Source organism: Pseudophryne corroboree, chromosome 2, assembly GCF_028390025.1.
Source record: "Pseudophryne corroboree isolate aPseCor3 chromosome 2, aPseCor3.hap2, whole genome shotgun sequence".
Classification (NCBI taxonomy): domain Eukaryota; kingdom Metazoa; phylum Chordata; class Amphibia; order Anura; family Myobatrachidae; genus Pseudophryne; species Pseudophryne corroboree.
In genome coordinates this window covers 1,424,434-1,448,937 of record NC_086445.1, presented here as the reverse complement: position 1 = coordinate 1,448,937, position 24,504 = coordinate 1,424,434, and the positions used below count along the sequence as shown (strand labels likewise).

Sequence of the window (24,504 nt, the reverse complement as noted above, 5' to 3'; positions counted from 1 at the left end):
AGGTACGCATCCTTGATGTCCAGGGACACCAGGAACTCCCCTTCCGTCAGTCCTGAGATAACTGCTCTCAGAGACTCCATCTTGAATTTGAAGTCCCTGAGATAAGGGTTCAAAGATTTCAAGTTCAGAAATGGCCTGAACGAACCATCCGGCTTTGGTACCACAAAAAGGTTCGAATAGTAAACTTTGTTCAACTGATGAGGTGGAACTGAAACAATGACCTCGGATACAGCCAATTTTCGGATAGTGTCCAGAAGATCGCTGTCTGCCGCAAAGCTGGCAAGCCTGATTTGAAGAAACGGTGAGGCGGGAGAGTTTGAAACTCCAGCCTGTAGCTCCTGGCACTATATATCCAAGGGTTCAGGCCAGACGACACCCAGACGTGACTGAAATGCCGGAGTCTTGCTCCCACCTGACCTACCTCCAAGCTGTGCGCTCCACAGTCATGCTGAGGACTTTGAGGCACCAGAAGCAGGCTTCTGGTCCTGGGAACCTGCGTGAGCAGGCTTTTTGGCTTTGGCACGACCACCTCTAAAGAAAGTGTGAGAAGGCTTGTTCTTTCTAGGCCTTGCGGGCCGAAAGGACTGTGACGTGTTGGGAGTATAAGGCTTCTTCATAGCCGGTGCAGCTGAGGGGAGAAAAGGAGACTTACCCGTGGTAGACGTGGCAATCCTTGCATCCAGCACCTCCCCAAACAGAGCCTGACCTGTATAGGGTAGGCTCTCCACACTTTTCCTGGATTCCGCATCCGCAGTCCACTGGCGCAGCCAGAGACCCCTGCGAGCCGAGACGGACATGGAGGAGATCCCCGCAGCCATGGAACCCAGATCCTTCATGATTTCTACCAGAAACCCTGCAGAATCCTGTATGTTACGTAAAAACAAATCAACGTCACCTTTATCCATCGTAGTCAAGTCCTCCTGCCGAGTGACTGACTACTTGGCTATAGCTTTAGAAATCCATGCACAGGCAATAGTAGGAAGCAGTATAGCCCCTGAAGCCGTGTATATGGATTAGAGCGTAGCATCCACTTTGCAATCTGCCGGGTCCTTCAACGCGGTAGATCCCGGGACTGGTAAGACCACCTGTTTTGACAGCCTGGAGACAGAGGCGTCAACTAGAGGCGGGGACTCCCATTTTTTTCTATCGTCCTCCGGTAAGGGAAAAGCAACCAGAACCCTTTTAGGGATCTGGAATTTTTTCTCTGGGTTTTCCCAGGCTTTTTCAAATATAGCATTTAATTCCTTAGATGCCGGGACGGTGAGAGTGGCTTTCTTACTATCTGTGAAAAAAGCCTCCTCAACCTGCTCAGGAGGTGTGTCAGAAATATGTAACACATCCCTCGTGGCCCCAATCATCAACTGCACCCCCTTAGCAAGTGATGCCGTCCACCTCGACACATCCCCATCACCGTCTGCTGTGTGAGAATCGGTATCCGTGTCATCCTGCATAATGTGGGCAAGAACACGTTTGTGAGAATGTATCGCAGGGGGCCCCGAGGGAGCAGTATCAGACTATAAAACCATAGAGGACTGCAATACCTGAGTTGCATGCTCAGTCCTAGCAACCCTTTCAGAAATCTGAGAAATAGCCCCCCTAAGAGAGGCTAACCACTCCGGTTCTCTAGCTGGGATCTGCGCTACAACAGTGCAATCCTGATTACATGGGATGGGATCTTCCTGAGAAGATAAATCCTCTGCAGCATATGAGACATCTAGACATGTTTGCTTGTACACCCCACTCCACTCCACTATACCCCATGGTACTAATATGGACCACAGCATCCTCTAGGACGTAAGAGAAATGTAAAAGATTTACTTGTGAAGAATGACGTAACTCAGAAACATCCCTGACTACTAGGAAAGGATATTTCCAGAGTCTAAATTGTGTTACGTGTCGGTATATGACACCAGGGAAGGGATTTTCTAATCCGCAAACTGGGTTTCAATTTAAGATGGATTATTATTTGACGTGCACAACCAAATTTGTGATGTATTTAAATACATGCCCATGCAGCAAATGCTATGTGGGAAAGATAGTACAGACTTTCCGTGTAAGAATGACATTACATGGCAGTGCCATACATATAGCACTCGGAAAGGGCAGGAGAGACCAACCGGTGGCCAAACACTTTCTTGAAGCCAAACATAATTTATCAGCATTAAGATACAAAATATTCGACCACATCCCAGAATCTATTCGGGGGGGGAGACAGGGCACGTAAATTATTACAAAAAGAATCCTTTTGGATTCATAAGTTAGACACAAGTGGCCAAATGAGTTAGAGTTTCAGAAAGTGAGAGAGTGGTCCTAGAGAGGTGGTGGAACTCACCCCCTCCCCACGGCGCTAATGCAACAAAGGTATTGCGCGCGGCGTAGGTGTGCGCTGCAAAAAAGGGGGCATGGTCTCAAAAAAGGGGCGTTACACAATAGTAATAAATAATGCCCACAGTAGTAGCACCCCATAATACACATAATGCCCACAGCAGTAGCGCCTCTTATACAATGCCCACAGTGGTAGTGCCCCTTATATAGAGCCCATAATAGTGGTGCCCCTTATGCAATGCCCGCAATAGCAGTGCCCCTTATGTCCCCAGGAGTGATGCCCCTTATGAAGTGCCCCCTTTACAATGCCCTCATTAGTAGTGCCCCCAGTAGTAATGCCCTTAATGGTAATGACCCTGTGTAGTATTGCCCCCAGTAGTAATGTTGCCTGTAGTAATGCCCCCAGTCGTTTAGTCCCTGTAGTTATACCCCCTTGTAGTTTAGACCCCAGTAGTAATGCCTCCAAATAGTAATGCTCCCGGTAGTAATGCCCCTGTAGTTACACCCCCAGTAGTAATGCCCCTGTAGTTACGCCCCCAGTAGTAATGCCCCTGTAGTTATGCCCCCAGTAGTAATGCCCTGCTGTAGTTTGCCCCCAGTAGTTAGCCCCCTTGTAGTTTGACCCCTGTAGTTTTCCCCCAGCGGATGTCCACCAGTAGTAATGTCCCCCAGTAGTAATGCCCCCAGCAGATGCCCCTCAGTAGTTTGCCCACCAGTAGTAATGCCCACCAGTAGTAATGCCCCCCCAGTAGTTTGTCCTCAGTAGATGCCCCCCAGTAGTTTGCCCCCAGTAGTAATGCCACCCCAGTTGTTTTCCCCCTGTAGATGCCCCTCAGTACTTTGCCCCCCCCCTCAGTAGTTTGCCCCCCCAGTAGTAATGCGACCCCCCCCCCAAGAGGCACCGCCGGGAAGGGGCTGACCAATAGTGAATGGCAGGGAAGGGGCTGAGCAATAGGGAATGGCAGGGAAGGGGCTGAGCAATAGGGAATGGCAGGGAAGGGACTGAGCAATAGGGAATGGCAGGGAAGGGACTGAGCAATAGGGAATGGCAGGGAAGGGACTGAGCAATAGGGAATGGCAGGGAAGGGGCTGAGCAATAGGGAATGGCAGGGAAGGGGCTGACCAATAGGGAATGGAAGGGAGGGGCTGAGCAATAGGGAATGGCAGGGAAGGGACTGAGCAATAGGGAATGGCAGGGAAGGGACTGAGCAATAGGGAATGGCAGGGAAGGGACTGAGCAATAGGGAATGGCCGTGAAGGGGCTGAGCAATAGGGAATGGCAGGGAAGGGACTGAGCAATAGGGAATGGCAGGGAAGGGACTGAGCAATAGGGAATGGCAGGGAAGGGACTGAGCAATAGGGAATGGCCAGGAAGGGACTGAGCAATAGGGAATGGCCAGGAAGGGACTGAGCAATAGGGAATGGTAGGGAAGGGACTGAGCAATAGGGAATGGCAGGGAAGGGACTGAGCAATAGGGAATGGCAGGGAAGGGACTGAGCAATAGGGAATGGCAGGGAAGAGGCTGAACAATAGGGAATGGCAGGGAAGGGACTGAGCAATAGGGAATGGCAGGGAAGGGACTGAGCAATAGGGAATGGCAGGGAAGGGACTGAGCAATAGGGAATGGCAGGGAAGAGGCTGAACAATAGGGAATGGCAGGGAAGGGACTGAGCAATAGGGAATGGCAGGGAAAGGACTGAGCAATAGGGAACGGCAGGGAAGAGGCTGAGCAATAGGGAATGGCAGGAAAGGGACTGAGCAATAGGGAATGGCAGGGAAGGGACTGAGCAATAGGGAATGGCAGGGAAGAGACTGAGCAATAGGGAATGGCCGGGAAGGAACTGAGCAATAGGGAATGGCAGGGAAGGGTCTGAGCAATAGGGAATGGCAGGGAAGGGTCTGAGCAATAGGGAATGACCGGGAAGGGACTGAGCAATAGGGAATGGCCGGGCAGGGACTGAGCAATAGGGAATGGCCGGGAAGGGACTGAGCAATAGCGAATGGCAGGGAAGGGACTGAGCAATAGGGAATGGCCGGGAAGGGACTGAGCAATAGGGAATGGCCGGGAAGGGACTGAGCAATAGGGAATGGCCGGGAAGGGACTGAGCAATAGGGAATGGCCGGGAAGGGGCTGAGCAATAGGGAATGGCAGGGAAGGGGGCTGAGCAATAGAGAATGGCAGGGAAGGGGATGACCAATAGGAAATGGCAGGGAAGGGGCTGAGCAATAGGGAATGGCAGGGAAGGGACTGAGCAATAGGGAATGGCAGGGCAGGGACTGAGCAATAGGGAATGGCAGGGAAGAGGCTGAGCAATAGTGAATGGCAGGAAAGGGACTGAGCAATAGGGAATGACAGGGAAGGGACTGAGCAATAGGGAATGGCCGGGAATGGACTGAGCAATAGGGAATGGCAGGGAAGGGACTGACCAATAGGGAATGGCAGGGAAGGGACTGAGCAATAGGGAATGGCAGGGAAGGGACTGAGCAATAGGGAATGGCAGGGAAGGGACTGAGCGGTAGGTTATGGCAGGGAAGGGGCTGAGCAATAGGGAATGGCAGGGAAGGGACTGAGCAATAGGGAATGGCCGGGAAGGGACTGAGCAATAGGGAATGGCCGGGAAGGGACTGAGCAATAGGGAATGGCCGGGAAGGGGATGAGCAATAGTGAATGGCAGGGAAGGGACTGAGCAATAGGGAATGGCAGGGAAGGGGCTGAGCAATAGGGAATGGCAGGGAAGGGGCTGAGCAATAGGGAATGGCAGGGAAGGGGCTGACCAATTGGGAATGGCAGGGAAGGGACTGAGCAATAGGGAATGGCAGGGAAGGGACTGAGCAATAGGGAATGGCAGGGAAGGGACTGAGCAATAGGGAATGGCCGGGAAGGGGCTGACCAATAGGGAATGGCAGGGAAGGGACTGAGCAATAGGGAATGGAAGGGACTGAGCAATAGGGAATGGCAGGGAAGGGACTGAGCAATAGGGAATGGCAGGGAAGGGGCTGAGCAATAGGGAATGGCAGGGAAAGGGCTGAGCAATAGATAATGGCAGGGAAGGGACTGAGCAATAGGGAATGCCAGGGAAGGGACTGAGCAATAGGGAATGCCAGGGAAGGGGCTGAGCAATAGGGAATGCCAGGGAAGGGGCTGAGCAATAGGGAATGGCAGGGAAGGGGCTGAGCAATAGGGAATGGCATGGAAGGGACTGAGCAATAGGGAATGGCAGGGAAGGGGCTGAGCAATAGGAAAGGGCAGGGAAGGGACTGAGCAATAGTGAATGGCCGGGAAGGGACTGATTAATAGGGAATGGCAGGGAAGGGGCTGAGCAATAGGGAATGGCAGGGAAGGGACTGATTAATAGGGAATGGCAGGGAAGGGACTGAGCAATAGGGAATGGCAGGGAAGGGACTGAGCAATAGGGAATGGCAGGGAAGGGATTGAGCAATAGGGAATGGCAGGGAAGGGGCTGAGCAATAGGGAATGGCAGGGCAGGAGCTGAGCAATAGGGAATGGCAGGGAAGGGGCTGAGCAATAGGGAATGGCAAGGAAGGGACTGAGCAATAGGAAATGGCAGGGAAGGGACTGAGCAATAGGGAATGGCAGGGAAGGGACTGAGCAATAGGGAATGGCAGGGAAGGGGCTGAGCAATAGGGAATGGCAAGGAAGGGACTGAGCAATAGGAAATGGCAGGGAGGGGACTGATTAATAGGGAATGGCAGAGAAGGGGCTGAGCAATAGGGAATGGCCGGGAAGGGACTGAACAGCTTAACAAACTATTGTAACATTTTTGAAGTAACATTCCCTGAATTCAGATGAATTACGGTTTGACGTGTTAATAGGTGAGCGCCAGGGGTTAAAGTGAGCCGGAACTGCGTTCCGTCAGTTCCACCAGGAGACGGAACGCAGTTCCGCCTCCCCCGGCTCACCTAACCCGATGTCCCGGGCCGCGCTGCAGGGAGATGCCGAGCGCCCGCTGAGATCGCGTTACCAGCGGGCGCCCGTCCCCCTCTCCGCAGCGGCAGCCGGAGGCAGGAGCTCAGTACTGAGCTCCGGCTTCCGGCTCTGTCAGTGCGCGCTATGGGAGAGACGTCATGACGTCTCTCTCATAGTGCAGAGGAGCGGGCGGCGAGAGAGGACTGCGGCGGGAGCGGGGCTAGGTAAGTATAGTTCTTCCCCCCCCCCCCTCCCTCCCTCCTTCCTATATGTGTACCACAGGCGTTTCTACTGGGGGCCTTTACTACTGGGGCAAACTACAGAGGGGCAAACTACTGGGGGGCTCTAGTACTGGGGGCAAACTACTGGGGGGCTTTACTGCTGGGGCAAACTACTGGGGGCATTACTAAAAGGGGGCAAGCTACAAAGGGGCAAACTACTGGCAGCATTACTACTGGGGGCTAAACTACAAGGGGGCATAATTACAGGAGCTAAACTACTGGGGGTATAACTACAAGGGGGCAAACTACTGGGGACATTACTAACTTTGGCAAACTACATGGGGGCTAAACTACAGGGGCTAAACAACTGGGGGCACAACTGCAGGGGGCATTACCACTGGGGGCTAAACTACATGGGGCAAACTACATGAGGGCAAAACTACTGGGGGCATTACCACTCAGAGGCTAAACTAGAGGGGGGGGGGGGGGGGGGGGAGTAAATTGCTGGGGTCATAACTGCAGGGGCATTACCAGTATGGGCATGACTACTGGGGCTAAACTACAGGGGCTAAACGACTAGGGGCAATACTACACAGGGGCATTACCATTAAGGGCATTACTGATGGGGTGCACAGCTAATGAGGGCATTGTAAAGGGGGCACTTCATAAGGGGCACTACTGTTGGGGGCATTGCATAAGGGGCACTACTACTGTGGGCATTGTATAAGGGATGCTACTGCTGGGGGCATTACTGTATGGGCCGACAAAGAAGCTGCGTTCCCGGTCCGCCCTCCGTCGCTCCGCCCCTACCATCGCCGCCGCACTGGAAGCCCAGGTTCCAGACTCCCAGCTGCAGCGGATCTGGGACCAGGCCAGCTTTATTATTCCTGCCGCTGCATCGAGCTTCTGTGACCGCGGCACTACTAGTTCAAATCTGTCGCTGATTGGCTGCCGGTCCGCAGCAGTTTTGAAATATTAGCGCCGTGGTCACAGGAGCTCGATGCGGCGGGAGGGATAATAAAGCCAGCCTGGTTCCAGATCCACTGCAGCCGCCCTCAGCCTCTTCTGCCGCCCCGCCCTCGGACCTCTGCGCACCCACAGCCTCCTCCTCCGCACTATCTCCGAGGCCCACAGCCTCCTCCACGTCACGCCTACCACAGCCTACTCATCCACAGCACCGCAGACCACCGCCGCTGCTAAACAGGTAATCTAACCTGCTGCCTTTCTCTCTCCCTAGTCCCTACTGTATTCCCTTGCTGTCACTTTCCATGTCCCTGCTGTCACTTTCCATGTCCCTGCTGTCACTCTCCCTGTCACTCTGTCACTCTATAATGTGAATTTCGGCTCATTCTCTGTGCTATAATGTGAAATTCGGCTCATACCGTGTGGTGTAATGTGAATTTGGCTCATACTGTGTGGTGTAATGTGAATTTGGGCTCATACTGTGTGGTGTAATGTGAATTTCGGCTCATACTGTGTGGTGTAATGTGAATTTCGGCTCATACCGTGTGGTGTAATGTGAATTTGGCTCATACCGTGTGGTGTAATGTGAATTTGGCTCATACTGTGTGGTGTAATGTGAATGTGGCTCATACTGTGTGGTATAAATGTTAATTTCGGCTCATACCGTGTGCTATAATGTGAATTTCGGCTCATACTGTGTGGTGTAATGTGAATTTCGGCTCATACCGTGTGGTGTAATGTGAATTTGGCTCATACTGTGTGGTGTAATGTGAATGTGGCTCATACTGTGTGGTGTAATGTGAATTTCGGCTCATACCTCGTGGTGTAATGTGAATGTGGCTCATACTGTGTGGTGTAATGTGAATTTGGCTCATACTGTGTGGTGCAATGTGAATTTCGGCTCATACTGTGTGGTGTAATGTGAATTTGGGCTCATACTGTGTGGTGTAATGTGAATTCGGCTCATACTGTGTGGTGTAATGTGAATTTGGCTCATACTGTGTGGTGTAATATGAATGTGGCTCATACTGTGTGGTATAAATGTGAATTTTGGCTCATACTGTGAGCTATAATGTGAAAGGGGTCCTACTATTGTGGTGCATAATGTGTATAAGGGGTATATGGTGTGGTAAACTACACTGAAGGGCACGCCCCCTTTTGCGTGGCCACGCACCCTTGTCAGGAGTGCGCGCGCCTTCGGCGTGCACATAATTGCACCCTTCACTTTTCCATACCCCCACTTCAAAATTTCCACTTGGGTACTACTACTGTGGGCATTATTACTATTGTGTGACCATGCCCCTTTCTTTTTGAGACCACACCCCCCTTTTTGCTGCGCGCAATACCTTTATTTCATGGGCGCCGTGGGGAGGGGGGTGAGTTCCACCACCTCTCTAGGACCACTTTAAGCACTGGTGAGCGCTGTCATTTATACAACATTCTCTTATAGAAGGTTACCGAGATCATGGAGATTATGGATCCACCTTGAGATTTCATCATCAACATCACCAGCGGAGACAAGTGAACTCCTCATTGTCTTCAGTGACAGAAGGCTGTCATCAATGAGACTGCAGAGAGACTGTGTGTCTGTAAGAAAGCAGAGATAATGGTAAAATTACCACCACAGAAGACATGTCACCCACAGGGCAGGAGACAGGACACAGTGACAGACGCATCACCTGTGCGGCAGGAGACAGGACACGCCTTAGGTCGACATGGACAAAAGGTCGACTTGGAAAAGGTCGACATGAGTTTTTTATTTTTTTTGGTGTCGTTTTCTTCGTAGAGTGACCGGGAACCCCAGTTAGTGCACCGCGTCCCCTCGCATGGCTCGCTTCACTCACCATGCTTCGGGCATGGTGCCTTCGCTCCGCTGCCGCTTCGCTCGGCACACTTTACCGTTCCAATCGTAGTCCACGTGGATCGTTAAGTATGAAAAGGTTCAAAAAAAAGAAAAAAATAGTTAAAAACTCATGTCGACATGTTTCCATGTCGACCTTGTTCCTGTCGACCTTTTGTCCATGCCGACCTAAGGCGTGTCGACCAATTGGCGTCGACCTAAGGTGTGTCGACCTTTGTGCTGTCGACCTGGAGTCCGGATACCATATTAATGTGGTAGCAGGATTGGACTGGCCCACCGGGGTGCAAGAGAAACCTCCGGTGGGCCCCACTGCCTGGTCTATGGTTTATTGTCTACATTGCATTGCTGTTATTAATCTGCTACATTATCATGTATGCACTAACAGTATTTACTAAACATATTTATCAAAGGGCCCAGATCATGCATTCTCTAACAGTTAGGAAAACCAATGTGTCGGCTGCCAAACCCACTCTGGAGACTGGCCACACCCCTAAATATGAGCCCCCTACCACTGTGTTCCCCTGGTGGACTCGTCATACCCCAATCCGACACTGTGTGGTAGTAACATGGTATTAATGAGGCTGTAATTTGGTAGTAACCTGGTATCAATTTGGTAGTAACCTGGTACTAATGTGGTAGTAACCTGGTATTAACATGGCAGTAATGTGGTAGTACCTGTTATTAATATGGTAGTAACCTGGTATTAATGTGGTAGTAACCTGGTATTAACGTGGCAGTAATGTGGTTGTACCTGGCATGAATGTGGTAATAACCTGGTATTATTGTGGTAGTAACATGGTACTAATGTGTTAGTAATTTGGTAGTAACCTGGCATTAATGTGTAGTAATATGGTAGTAAGCTGGTAATGGTAATGTAAGCTGGTAATGTGATAGTAATGTTGTAGTAACCTGATATTAATGTGGTAGTACCATGGTATTAATGTGGTGGTAATGTGGGAGTAGCCCGGCACTAATGTGATAGTAATATGGTATTAATGTGGTGGTGGTGGTGGTGGTGGTGGTGGTGGTAGTACAGTAGTAACATGGTATTAATGTAGTAGTAACCTGGTATTAATGTGGTAGTAGTCTGGTATGGATGTGGTAGTATTGTGGTAGTAACCTGGTATTGATGTGGTAGTAATATGGTAGTAAGCTAGTATTAATGTGATAGTAATGTGTAAGTAACCTGGTATTAAAGTGGCAGTAACGTGGTAGTACCTGGTATTAATGTGGTAGTAACATGGTATTAATGTGGTGGTAGTACAGTAGTAACATGGTATTAATGTAGTAGTAACATGGTATTAATGTAGTAGTAATATGGTATTAATGTGGTAGTAACCTGGTATTGATGTGGAAGTAATGTGGTAGTAAGCTAGTATTAATGTGATAGTTAAGTGTAAGTAACCTGGTATTAACGTGGCAGTAATGTGGTAGTACCTGGTATTAATGTGGTAGTAACCTGGTATTAATGTGGTAGTAACCTGGTATTAACGTGGCAGTACTATGGTTGTACCTGGTATTAATGTGGTAATAACCTGGTATTAATGTGGTAGTAACCTGGTATTAATGTGGTAGTAACATGGTACTAATGTGTTAGTAATGTGGTAGTAACCTGGTATTAATGTGGTAGCAGTGTGGTAGTAACCTGGTATTAATGTGGTAGTAACATGGTATTAATGTGTAGTAATATGGTAGTAAACTGGTATTAATGTGATAGTAATGTAGTAGTAACCTGATATTAATGTGGTAGTAACATGGTATTAATGTGGGAGTAACATGGTATTAATGTGGTAGTAACATGGTATTAATGTGGTGGTAATGTGGGAGTAGCCCGGCACTAATGTGATAGTAATATGGTATTAATGTGGTGGTGGTAGTACAGTAGTAACATGGTATTAATGTAGTAGTAACCTGGTAGAAATGTGGTAGTAGTTTGGTATGGATGTGGTAGTAACCTGGTATTAATGTGGTAGTAGTCTGGTATGGATGTGGTAGTATTGTGGTAGTAACCTGGTATTGATGTGGTAGTAAGCTAGTACTAATGTGATAGTAATGTGGAAGTAACCTGGTATTAATGTGGTAGCACCTGGTATTAATGTGGTACAAACATGGTACTAATGTGAAGTAATATGGTAGTAACCAGATATTAAGGTGGTAGTAGTGTTATAGTAACTGGACACTGGGTTTTGTCTGGAGCGCTGTGGACAGAATAGGGCTGGCTTGATGAATGATCCGCTCATGCAGACGTGGCAGATAGGCAGTAGGCTCTATGAGGAAAGGTGACCAGCTATGGGTACTGGAACACTAGTGGTGGAGCCATCATTGCAATGAGTAGCTGGGTTGTCACCTAACAGGAAGTCACGTATGGACTGGTGAGTTGACAAAATGCTGGGAGGAGCCAGTGATGCAGGAATTCACAGAAGGCTGGTGGGAACCAGCGCAATAATTGTAGAGGAAGCTGAGGGCATCAGTAATGCAGATAGTTCACAGAAGGCTGGTGGGAACCAGCGCAATAATTGTAGAGGAAGCTGAGGGCATCAGCAATGCAGGTTTCCAAATGCTGGGCAAACTGGAGCATCACAGAGAGATTCCAAACGCTGTGGAATGAAGTGTCAGCACTGCTGGTTTCCCAGGTGCTATGATGTAGTGATTCTGCGCAGTGTTCTGATTAATGCTGCAAGGCGATAAGACAGCAGAGGCAGGTTTACTGGACACTGAGGTGCGCTACCTTGCGCAGCAGTTTTACTGGCAGCTGGTAGGGACCAGCTGAGCCTTTAATGCCGCTATGGGATATAGGACAGTCCCTCTGGATCACTGGAGGACTTCTAGTGAATATGGAGATGCCGAGATGTAGTGGCAGTGATGGCCCTTTAAATCATCCAGGGGGTCAGGGAGTGCTTGAGATGACAACTGCCCTGAGTCTATTACCAGCAGGAGATTCTGGAGCTCACTCCAGGCTGAGAGACACAAAGCACTGACAGCTTGCCGGTGCGGAGACCTGGAACTTATACCCAGTGCTGACAGCTGAACGGCTCACATGATGTGGAAGTGAATCCAGATTGGGTCCAGGAATGTCAGCTGACTGGAGACTGTCATGGTGCTGTCCATGGAGGAGATTGGCGGGTGAACAAAGAGACACTGGCACAGAGTCACAGGCGCTGCGGCGAGCAACTGGACACATCAGGGGAGGGGTGGTCTTCAGTATGCTGACTGACGGGATCCCGGCGCACAGTATACCGGCGCCGGCATACCGACACTTATTCTCCCTCGTGGGGGTCCACGACGCCCCTGGAGGGAGAATAAAATAGCGTGGCACGCATAGCGCGCCACCGTGCCTGTAGCGTGGCGAGCGCAGCGAGCCCGCAAGGGGCTCATTTGCGCTCGCCACACTGTCGGTAAGCCGGCGGTCGGGCTCCCAGCGCCGGTATGCTGGTCGCCGGGAGCCCGACCGCCGGCTTACCATAGTGAACCCCAGGGGAGCATACGGATGAAGGATCGCACCCAGGCTTGCAGCGTAGGTAAGATAAAGCGCGACTGGGAAGTGCAGATAACCTCCATTTTGTGACTGTAATGTGGTAATAATGAGGTAGTAGTGGGGTAGTAACCTGGTATTAATGTGGTAGTAAGCTGGTATTAATGTGGTAGTAACCTAGTATTAATGTGATAGTAATGTGTTAGTAACCTGGTATTAATATTGTAGTAACCTGGTATTAACATGGCAGCAATGTGGTAGTACCTGGTATTAATGTGGTAGTAACATGGTACTAATGTGGTAGTATCCTGGAATTAAAGTGGTAGTAATCTGGTATTAATGTGTAGTAATATGGTAGTAGTTTGATAGTAATCTGGTATTAATGTGGCAGTAACCTGGTGTTAATGTGTAGTAACCAGATATTAATGTGGTAGTAGTGTAATAGTAATCTGGTATTAACGTGATAGTAACCTGGAATTAATGTGGTAGTAATCTGGTATTAATGTGTAGTAATATGGTAGTAACCGGGTATTAATGTGGTAGTAGTGTGATAGTAATCTGCTATTAATGTGGTAGTAACCTGGTATTAATGTGTAGTAATATGGTAGTAACCGGATATTAATGTGGTAGTAGTGTGATAGTAATCTGGTATTAATGTGGCAGTAACCTGGTATTAATGTGTAGTAATATGGTAGTAACCGGATATTAATGTGGCAGTAGTGTGATAGTAACCTGGTATTAATGTGATAGTAATGTGTTAGTAACCTGGTATTAATATGGTAGTAACCTGGTATTAACGTGGTAGCAATGTGGTAGTACCTGGTATTAATGCGGTAGTAACATGGTACTAATGTGGTAGTATCCTGGAATTAAAGTGATAGTAATCTGGTATTAATGTGTAGTAATATGGTAGTAGTGTGTTAGTAATCTGGTATTAATGTGGCAGTAACCTGGTATTAATGTGTAGTAATCTGGTATTAACGTGGTAGTAACCTGGAATTAATGTGGTTGTAATCTGGTATTAATGTGGTTGTAATCTGGTATTAATGTGGCAGTAACCTGGTATTAATGTTTAGTAATATGGTAGTAACCGGATATTAATGTGGCAGTAGTGTGATATTAATCTGGTATTAATGTGGTAGTAACCCGGTATTAATGTGTAGTAATATGGTAGTAACCGGATATTAATGTGACAGTAGTGTGATAGTAACCTGGCAGTAATGTGGTAGTTACCTGGTATTAATGTGGCAGTAATGTGGTAGTAACCTGGTATTAATGTGTAGTAATATGGTAGCAAATGTTAGGCGCCGGGGTCCGCTCGGCCGTGCGGCCCGGCGCCTAGCAACCAGGGACGCCGTGCGCGTTCAGCCGCCGGCTCCCTGGCAACGCTAAGACGCCGGGCGCACGGAGCCGCTCTGACCTTAGCAACGGGGACGCCACGTTCAGCCGCGTTCCCCGTTGCTGGGTCTATTCTCATTACCCTGATTATGTGCTGGCCGTGCAGCATGCAAGCTGCACGGCATTTCTATTTGATTGTCCTGTCTGGATCTTGATTGGAGGGTGCCTGAATAAAGGCACCCTCAGGACTTCTTACAGACGCCGGTGATAGCTTCCTGTTTGCCTGTGTCTGCTGCAGAGAGTTCCCAGTCCCGGTCTTTTCGGTTGTTCCTGTCCTCAGAGATCCTGTACTCGGAAGTTACCATCTGTTCCTGGAGTCTGACCGAGCACCTTTAACATCTGGTGGTGTTCGTGAGTCGCGGCGCAGCCGTGTGTTGCGGCTTGTCCGCTTCTGTTTATTATTTTGTTTTATTGTGTTCTGGAGCTTTGCGGAGGATTCCGCTTCCACAGATCCACTCTGGTGTCCGGCGGTGCCGGATAGGAGTGTCGGATCAGTGGATCCTTGGTTGTCCTTTTTCCTGGCGGCTAGTCCGCACATACCTTTTGATTTAGTTAGTTAGCTTGTAACCCCTGGTCTGGTTGCTTAGTCAGAGGGCCCCTTGTTATCACCCTGTCTCGGACTTCCCCTTGTCTCCCATTAAGACCTGCGGGGGCATCGGGGTTGGGCAGACATAATCCGCCCTTCGAACGCGGCTGCCATGGGCTCAAGCAACCATAGTCTCGCAGGGGATTTCTGATAACACGGGCGAGACAACGGAGTTAGGGCGCCAGGGGTTACTAGGCTATCCAGCTCCCACAACCAGCTTATTTTCCTGTACTCAGATCCCTGCCATAAGATCTCCTCCGGTCTGGAGTACAGGAATCATAACATTATCACCGGCCAAAAAGAAAAGATTTAACTTACAGTAAATTTTTTCACCTTTTAGTTGGGAGATTTTTGTCGGCCTTATGAATCCCGCCGGTGTTGGGCCAAATCATGGCCAGCTTCTTGTTAGTCAGATTCAGGAACTTACTCAGATGGTTCAGGATCTGTCCCTCCGGGTGAGGTCACAGGAAGATCTGTTACGGACTTCCCCGAGGGTCATCCCTGAACCAAAAATGCATCTGCCTGACCGTTTTTCTGGGGATAGAAAACAGTTTTTTAATTTTAAAGAATCTTGCAAACTGTATTTTCGTTTAAGACCAGTTACCTCAGGTACAGAGGCTCAGCGGGTTGGGATTATTATTTCTCTACTTCAGGGGGATCCTCAGACCTGGGCTTTTGGTTTAAAGACAGACGATCCGGCCTTATCGTCTGTAGACGCCTTTTTAAAATCTTTAGGGCTATTGTATGACGATCCTGATAGAGAGGCGTCCGCAGAAAGTCAGTTGCGTGCTCTTAGACAGGGTAGGAATCCCGCAGAGAATTATTGTACGGAGTTTCGCCGTTGGTCGAACGACTGTGGCTGGAATGACCCAGCCCTGCGCAGTCAGTTTCGCCTCGGCTTATCTGAATCTATAAAAGACAGTCTCCTCCAGTATCCCGCTCCTGAGACCCTCGATAACCTCATGGAGCTATCTATTAAAATAGATCGTCGGCTCAGAGAGCGGAGGGCTGAAAAAGGGGCCTCTGCCGGGTCCTCTCCCTGGGTTCCTTCCATTCCTGTAGACATAGAGGAGCCTATGCAGATTGGTCTCTCCAAATTGTCTCCGGAAGAAAGAACCAGGAGGCAAAATTATGGTCTGTGTTTATACTGCGGAGGTAAGGGACATTTTGCCCGTAGTTGTCCAAACAAGTTGGGAAACTTCCTGACCAAGTGAATTGTGAGGGGGTTCACTTTGGTCTGCAGCTCATCTCCTCAAATAATTCACTGTTTGTTCCTGCTAAAGTTTCCTATGGCAGCCTCTGTTCCTCGGTCTCTGCTTTTGTGGACAGTGGAGCTGCAGGAAACTTTATGGATTTAACATGGGCCAAGGCCTTAGGTATTCCTCAGCTAACCTTGGGTAGGTGTATCACCATGCATGGTTTAGATGGGAGTCCTTTATCCAATGGGGTTATTTCTCTATGTACGCCTCCTGTTTTGCTCTCGGTGGGAGCTCTACATTCTGAAAAGATTGAGTTTTTTCTTACCCATTGTCCAGCAGTTCCTGTGGTTCTGGGTCACCCTTGGCTGGCCTTTCATAATCCCATCATAGATTGGCAGTCTGGGGAGATCCTACAATGGGGTACCATCTGTGATAAAGAATGTATTATGCTTCCTATCCGAGTAGCTGCCGCCAGTTCCGCACATATTCCTGGGGAATACCAAGATTTTGTTGATGTGTTTTCCAAGGGCAATGCGGATATTTTGCCTTCCCATAGGCCTTAGGATTGTGCCATTGAGTTAATTCCTGGTGCCACGTTGCCTAAAGGAAGGTTATATGCATTGTCTGGTCCTGAAACTGTGGCCATGAATGAGTATGTGAAAGAAAGCCTTGGAAAAGGGTTTATCAGGCCATCTAAATCCCCTTTAAGTGCAGGTTTTTTCTTCGTAGAGAAGAAGGATGGTTCACTCAGACCCTGTATTGACTTTAGAGCTTTGAATAAAATCTCAGTAAAGAATACTTACCCTCTGCCGCTGATCTCTGTCCTCTTTGATCAGCTACGTTCGGCTGTTATTTTTTCTAAGATTGATCTGAGAGGAGCATATAACCTCATCAGAATCAAGTCAGGGGATGAGTGGAAAACGGCATTTAGTACTCAGTCAGGCCACTATGAGTATCTGGTCATGCCATTCAGCCTATCTAATGCTCCGGCAGTTTTCCAGGATCTCATTAATGATGTGCTCCGTGAGTTTCTGGGAAGATTCGTCGTGGTCTATTTAGACGATATTTTGATATATTCTGACTCCGTAGAACAACATGTCACCCAGGTGCGTCAGGTGCTAAAGAAATTACGTGAAAATCACCTATATGCCAAGCTGGAGAAGTGTGAATTTCATGTCACGGAGGTATCCTTTTTAGGGTACATTATTTCCCCTCGGGGATTCCGAATGGAACCAAAAAAGCTCCAAGCCATCCTTAGTTGGGCGCAACCCACCAATTTAAAAGCAATTCAGCGCTTTTTAGGGTTTGCAAACTACTATAGAAGATTTATTCACTCTTTCTCTGACCTAGTTGCTCCCATTGTGGCACTCACTAAGAAGGGAGCGGATCCTACCAATTGGTCATGTGAAGCTGAGTTATCTTTTCAGGCCTTAAAACAAGCCTTTGTCTCAGCCCCTGTCCTTAGACATCCCAACCCAGAATTACCTTTCATTGTTGAGGTGGATGCCTCGGAGGTTGGAGTAGGGGCTATCCTTTCTCAGAAGGATCCAGATTCCCTTGAGTTACATCCTTGTGCCTTTATGTCCAGGAAATTCTCATCTGCAGAATCCAACTACGATGTTGGTAACCGGGAATTGCTGGCTATTAAATGGGCTTTCGAGGAGTGGAGACATTGGCTTGAAGGAGCAACCCATACCATTTCAGTTTTGACTGATCACAAAAATCTTCAATACATTGAATCGGCTAAACGACTGAATGCCCGACAGGCTCGTTGGGCTTTATTTTTTACTCGTTTCAAATTCATTATCACCTTCAGACCAGGTTCCAAGAATACCAAGGCAGATGCCCTGTCACGCAGTTTCCTTCCGGTTCAAGACAACAGTCCTGTTACTCCCATACTTCCGCCTTCAGTCATTCAGGCAGGTCTCACACAGGATGTTTTTTCCCAATTAAAGCTGCTTCAACATCAAGCTCCAGGAAATACTCCTGCTGGTCGTCTTTTTGTTCCTGAGTTTTTGAGAGCAACTGTTTTGGTGGAATTTCATGATAGCAAAGTTGCAGGGCATCCGGGAATCGCTAAGACTTTGGAATTAGTATCCCGCTCAGTATGGTGGCCTGGTCTTTCCAAAGACATTAAAGAGTTTGTTTTTTCGTGTCAGGTCTGTGCACAGCATAAAGTTCCCCGTTCTTTGCCTATTGGTCAACTTATGCCCTTGAAGGTTCCTCTTAGGCCATGGTCGCATATCTCCATGGATTTTGTGGTGGATCTCCCTCTGTCGGCCGGATGCCGAGTCATATGGGTAGTAGTGGACCGTTTTAGCAAGATGGCCCATTTTATTGCTCTCCCCGATTGCCATCTGCCCAGGGATTGGCAGTCTTGTTCCTCCGTCATGTTTTCAGACTCCATGGGTTACCCACCGATATTGTTTCTGACAGGGGTCCACAATTCATTGCACAATTTTGGAAGTCTTTTTGTGCTTCGTTAAAGATGAAATTATCATTAACCTCCGGCTATCATCCACAATCCAATGGACAGACTGAGCGAGTTAACCAATCTCTAAAACAATATTTGCGTTTGTACTCGGCCAAACTCCAAAATGACTGGTCTGAGTTTCTTCCATTGGCGGAGTTTGCTTATAACAATGCCTGTCATTCTTCCACCAATGTGTCTCCATTTTTTGCAGTTTTTGGTTTCCACCCCAGAGCTAATTCATTTTTTCAACATTCCTCTGTCTCCTCTCTGGCCCTGACCTCTCATCTTAAACTTATTTGGAAAAAAGTGCACCTGGCTCTCAGAAAAGCAGCTTTCCGGGAAAAAAAATTTTCTGACAGGCTCCGGCGGCCGTGCACTTTTAAAGTAGGAGACAGGGTGTGGTTGTCGACTCGCAACATCAAACTTCGACAAACCTCAGCCAGATTGGGTCCTAGATTTATTGGACCATTTCTCATTATCAAAAAAGTCAATCCAGTTGCTTTCCGGTTACGTTTACCAAAAACTTTACGGATCGGAAATACCTTCCATTGCTCATTGCTTAAACCATATGTTTCGTCCAGCAGATTTCCTCGTAAAAAATCTCAGGGGAGATCACCAGTTAATGTACAGGGTCAGCAAGAGTTCTTAGTTGAGAAGGTTCTCGATTCCAAGTTGTCCCGGGGTCGGATTTATTTTTTGGTGCATTGGAGAGGTTATGGGCCAGAGGAAAGGTCGTGGGTCCTGGATGAAGACCTTCATGCCCCAAAGCTCAAAAGGGCATTTTTTCGTGAATTTCCTCGGAAACCTGGCTTTAGGGGTTCCTTGACCCCTCCTCAAGGGGGGGGTACTGTTAGGCGCCGGGGTCCGCTCGGCCGTGCGGCCCGGCGCCTAGCAACCAGGGACGCCGTGCGCGTTCAGCCGCCGGCTCCCTGGCAACGCTAAGACGCCGGGCGCACGGAGCCGCTCTGACCTTAGCAACGGGGACGCCACGTTCAGCCGCGTTCCCCGTTGCTGGGTCTATTCTCATTACCCTGATTATGTGCTGGCCGTGCAGCATGCAAGCTGCACGGCATTTCTATTTGATTGTCCTGTCTGGATCTTGATTGGAGGGTGCCTGAATAAAGGCACCCTCAGGACTTCTTACAGACGCCGGTGATAGCTTCCTGTTTGCCTGTGTCTGCTGCAGAGAGTTCCCAGTCCCGGTCTTTTCGGTTGTTCCTGTCCTCAGAGATCCTGTACTCGGAAGTTACCATCTGTTCCTGGAGTCTGACCGAGCACCTTTAACATCTGGTGGTGTTCGTGAGTCGCGGCGCAGCCGTGTGTTGCGGCTTGTCCGCTTCTGTTTATTATTTTGTTTTATTGTGTTCTGGAGCTTTGCGGAGGATTCCGCTTCCACAGATCCACTCTGGTGTCCGGCGGTGCCGGATAGGAGTGTCGGATCAGTGGATCCTTGGTTGTCCTTTTTCCTGGCGGCTAGTCCGCACATACCTTTTGATTTAGTTAGTTAGCTTGTAACCCCTGGTCTGGTTGCTTAGTCAGAGGGCCCCTTGTTATCACCCTGTCTCGGACTTCCCCTTGTCTCCCATTAAGACCTGCGGGGGCATCGGGGTTGGGCAGACATAATCCGCCCTTCGAACGCGGCTGCCATGGGCTCAAGCAACCATAGTCTCGCAGGGGATTTCTGATAACACGGGCGAGACAACGGAGTTAGGGCGCCAGGGGTTACTAGGCTATCCAGCTCCCACAACCAGCTTATTTTCCTGTACTCAGATCCCTGCCATAAGATCTCCTCCGGTCTGGAGTACAGGAATCATAACAGCAAACTGGTATTAATGTGGTAGTTGTGTGGTATTAACCTGGTATTGATTTGGTAGTAACCTGGTATTAATGTGGTAGTAGTGGGGTAGTAACCTGGTATTAATGTGTAGTAATATGTGGGCAAACTGGTAATAATGTGGTAGTTGTGTGGTATTAACCTGGTATTGATATGGTAGTAATCTGGTATTAATGTGGTAGTAACCTGGTATTAATGTGTAGTAATATGGTAGTAACCGGATATTATTGTGGTAGTATTGTGATAGTAATCTGGTATTAATGTGGCAGTAATGTGGTAGTAACCTGGTATTAATGTGGTAGTAACCCAGTATTAATGTGTAGTAATATGGTAGTAACCTGGTATTAATGTGGTAGTAACCTGGTATTGATGTGGTAGTAACCTAGTATTAACGTGGTAATATTGGGGTAGTAACCTGGCATTAATTTGGTAATGGCATTGTAGTAACCTGATATTAATGTGGTAGTAAATTGGTAGTAACCTGGTATTAATGTGGTAGTAATGGGAGAGATACCAGAAGAAAATACTCCTTTTTGGGGGGCAATATGTATAGAAAATGCAAAAATATTACTTTTATTCAAACTTAGGTAAAATATATAAGACTTTACTCACAATACAACAACAAAAATCTCCAAGCGCCGCCCATCCACACAGGATGAACGGGAAATGGATCGCATTGACCCAGCTCCCCATTTACACAGTGCAGCGAGCCGGGTTGAATCCATGTTCAACCCTACAAACTACCTGAGTTGGAACACGAGGTCACTCGACCTGGATTATTCCAACTGGGCACTTTTACACCACACAGCAACAGGGGTTATTATTATTTATTTATTACCAGTTATTTATATAGCGCACACATATTCCGCAATGCATTACAGAGGGTAATGCGCGCTCATGTGCAAAAACCCGTGCTCGAAGCTGGCAGTGTAAAAGGGGTATAAGTAAGCTTGCACAGTTTTGTCAACAGTCCTTAATGACTGTAATATGTGTGTAGGGCTGTTTGGACAAGATAGAGAAATAGAGGTACAGGTTCAGTAACCCGTAGCAACTCCTGCTATTCCCCCATGTGAAAACAGTGAATGGGAGAGTGAGGGTGAGGCCGGGGGACTTACTGCTGTAGAAGAAAGTGTATAACACCTCTGCTGTTCCTTTCCACACTCCTTCTCCCCGCACTGGTGTCTTACTATAACATTGCAGTGATGTTGGGATAGAGAGGTCAGCGTGAGAGAGTGTTTGTAGGGAGAAATAAGAGGGAATGGTAGATAAAAAGGTGCCTTTGCGGGCAGGTGAACAGTACAGCCCTGCCTGTGTGTCTCCGGGAATGAAGCATTGCACACAGGACTCTTAGAACTGAACGTACGTTTCACATTCACTTTCTCAACAATAAAAGTGAAACGTACGTACAGTGCTAACATGATAGTAATATGGAAGTATTGTGTTATTAGTGGGTTAGCAACATTAATGTTGCAGATGCTTTGGATGAAGTAAATTATTTGCCTAATAGCACAATATAGACCCTCAGTCTTACAAATGACTGTGATTTGCAGTTTAACTACTTCACTCTATTTTTGGAACCTACACTCGATTTGCTAGTGTATTACTATAGGATGGCTGGATGATCACATGGATATATATTATTACACAATCTCACCAGACAGGAGTACAGCACCACTGTCCTGGGTATGGCAGCCTGCGTCAGGCTCTCAAGTAGTGTATTACTAAAGGTTGGACAGATGGACGTATGGATATATATTATTACACAAAAAAGATAACCTCACCAGATAGGAGGACTGCGCCACTGTCCTGGGTACGGTAACCTGTGTCAGGCTCTCGGAATCTTCCACTGGGCGGTCTCTTGGAGAAGTCTGGACTGGGGTCTCGGCTATAAACACAAAGGAGAAATCTGACCAGACGAAACTCTTTCTCCTGCCAGAACGTCTGAATCTTCTTAAAGTTCTGTAATGTGGAGAACTGCGTCTGAGCCCGGAGCGCGATCTGCTGAAGAGAAGCATAGAATCATGCAACGTCCCAACAAGAAAGCGTCAGCACTTAGCAAGGACGAGGTTTCAGCTTTTGCTTTCAGTTCTGTCATGATGTCAAGATGTGACCCAGACTAAATGGACAAGAGGAGAAATGATCCTCAACCAGCCTCTGAAGCTTACTGGAGGTCAAAGTGGAGGCTGCGGGTCTGCTTCTGAGTCACTGACAGTGGCTGTGGGCAGCTGTGCTAGTCTGATTTATATGCCTTATGCTAATGTCATTATCCATTCAACTAATGCGGGAACTCGTGTGTGTGCAAATCCGAGCCGCTCACTGATTCTACGCCAGCTCCTGCAACAATCATTAGTGTACTTGTGCCAGCCCATGCTAGGTGCAGGAGATCTGCCACCACCAACTTCTCTTCCCTGTATGTACAGCTCAGAATCACACGGAGCATTAGATACACCCCCATGATATGCCCACCAGTCAGGGTGGTTCCAGCCATCTCTTTGCCACCTCCCACATCACGTCTCTAAATGCCCTATTTCACGGAAGATAGATCCGACAAAATTGCATCCATCTCGGAATAGGACAGATATGCGCAAAAATGAGTCGCTGCTGTGCATGTGCTTTATGGAAATCACCCACCATTTGCACCCGTGCAAAGACATCCATATGGCTCCTATGTGTCCTCCCTAAAGCAGGTGGACAGGAGGCCACCCTATGGCCGACAGACGGGAGGCCACCCTATGGCCGACAGACGGGAGGCCACCCTATGGCCGGTGTCCTACTTGCACATTACACAGGAAGATCCCAGTAAGATATTCTAGACATAGATCATCTATACAACAAGCACTCTCTGTACATAGAAAATCAGTTCTCATACAAAAACCAATATACAGAATGATTACAGCTACAGCCAAGACAAGATGATTTTAATCAGCGTCATAGGTGTCAGAACAGGGTGGGCAAGAGGGTGCTTTGCCCCACAAAAACATTTGAGACACACCAATGTACTGTTTCACGGGGCACAGTGCGGCCTCCAACTAGGCTTACCACGAGCGACACTCGCATGTTCTTGATAAAAGTCATAGAGACTGAAACATTGGACAAGTAGATACAGTTTGTCACCTGAATTCTTTATTGGAAGTGAGTGCCACTGTGCACACATGATATATAGCCATTTATTTATCTAGGAGGGCACCAGGGCAAGTGTCTCTGAAATGACTGTGACTATTCTGATATATGGGCTTCAAAATGACATGATATCTTCCCCCCGAACCTAAAAATGTTCTGCCGCCCCTTTACATCTTAAGGCAAAACAATAGAGGGCGTGTAAAATAATACAGAGACAGCTCCTCTCTGACCTGCAGCAGTTGCTCCTGGTGATGACGTAGTGGGCAGGAGAGCAGGTCCAGCAGTGTGAGTGTCTCCATACCACCAAACGTCTTCCCCATCACTACAGGGACAGGACACAGCTGTTAGGTCTTATGTGCATATTATTCCATCCTTCTTCCTATCACGCAGCAGGTTTGTATTATGTGAGTATTATTCCATCCTTCTTCCTCTCACGCAGCAGGTTTGTATTATGTGAGTATTATTCCATCCTTCCTCCTATCACGCAGCAGGTATGTATTATGTGTGTATTATTCAATCCTTCCTCCTATCACGCAGCAGGTATGTATTATGTGTGTATTATTCCATCCTTCCTCCTATCACGCAGCAGGTATGTATTATGTGTGTATTATTCCATCCTTCCTCCTATCACGCAGCAGGTATGTATTATGTGTGTATTATTCCATCCTTCCTCCTATCACGCAGCAGGTATGTATTATGTGTGTATTATTCCATCCCTCCTCCTATCACGCAGCAGGTATGTATTATGTGTGTATTATTCAATCCTTCCTCCTATCACGCAGCAGGTATGTATTATGTGGGTATTATTCCATCCTTCATCCTCTCACGCAGCCTCCTACTATCACGCAGCAGGTATGTATTATGTGTGTATTATTCCATCCTTCTTCCTCTCATGCAGTAGGTATGTATTATGTGTGTATTATTCCATCCTTCCTCCTCTCATGCAGTAGGTATGTATTATGTGTGTATTATTCCATGCCTCCTCCTCTCACGCAGCAGGTATGCATCCTTTCTCCTCTCACGCAGCAGGTGTGTATTATGTGTGTATTATTCCATCCTTCCTCCTCTCACGCAGCAGGTATTGTGTGTGTATTATTCCATCCCTCCTCTCACACAGCAGGTA

At 48.0% G+C, this 24,504-nt stretch overlaps 1 protein-coding gene across 2 annotated transcripts in view; it reads right to left on the bottom strand.

The window, feature by feature from the left end:
• Positions 1 to 24,504, bottom strand: part of DNHD1 (dynein heavy chain domain 1) — a 392,142-nt gene that overhangs the window by 212,842 nt on the left and 154,796 nt on the right. For both annotated transcript variants that reach the window (XM_063950780.1, XM_063950781.1), the window contains exons 17-19: positions 23,612 to 23,703; positions 22,043 to 22,259; positions 8,897 to 9,025 (exon numbers count right to left, since the gene is read on the bottom strand). In XM_063950780.1, the coding sequence (XP_063806850.1) occupies positions 8,897 to 9,025; positions 22,043 to 22,259; positions 23,612 to 23,703 (438 nt within the window). The remainder of the gene's footprint in view (positions 1 to 8,896; positions 9,026 to 22,042; positions 22,260 to 23,611; positions 23,704 to 24,504) is intronic.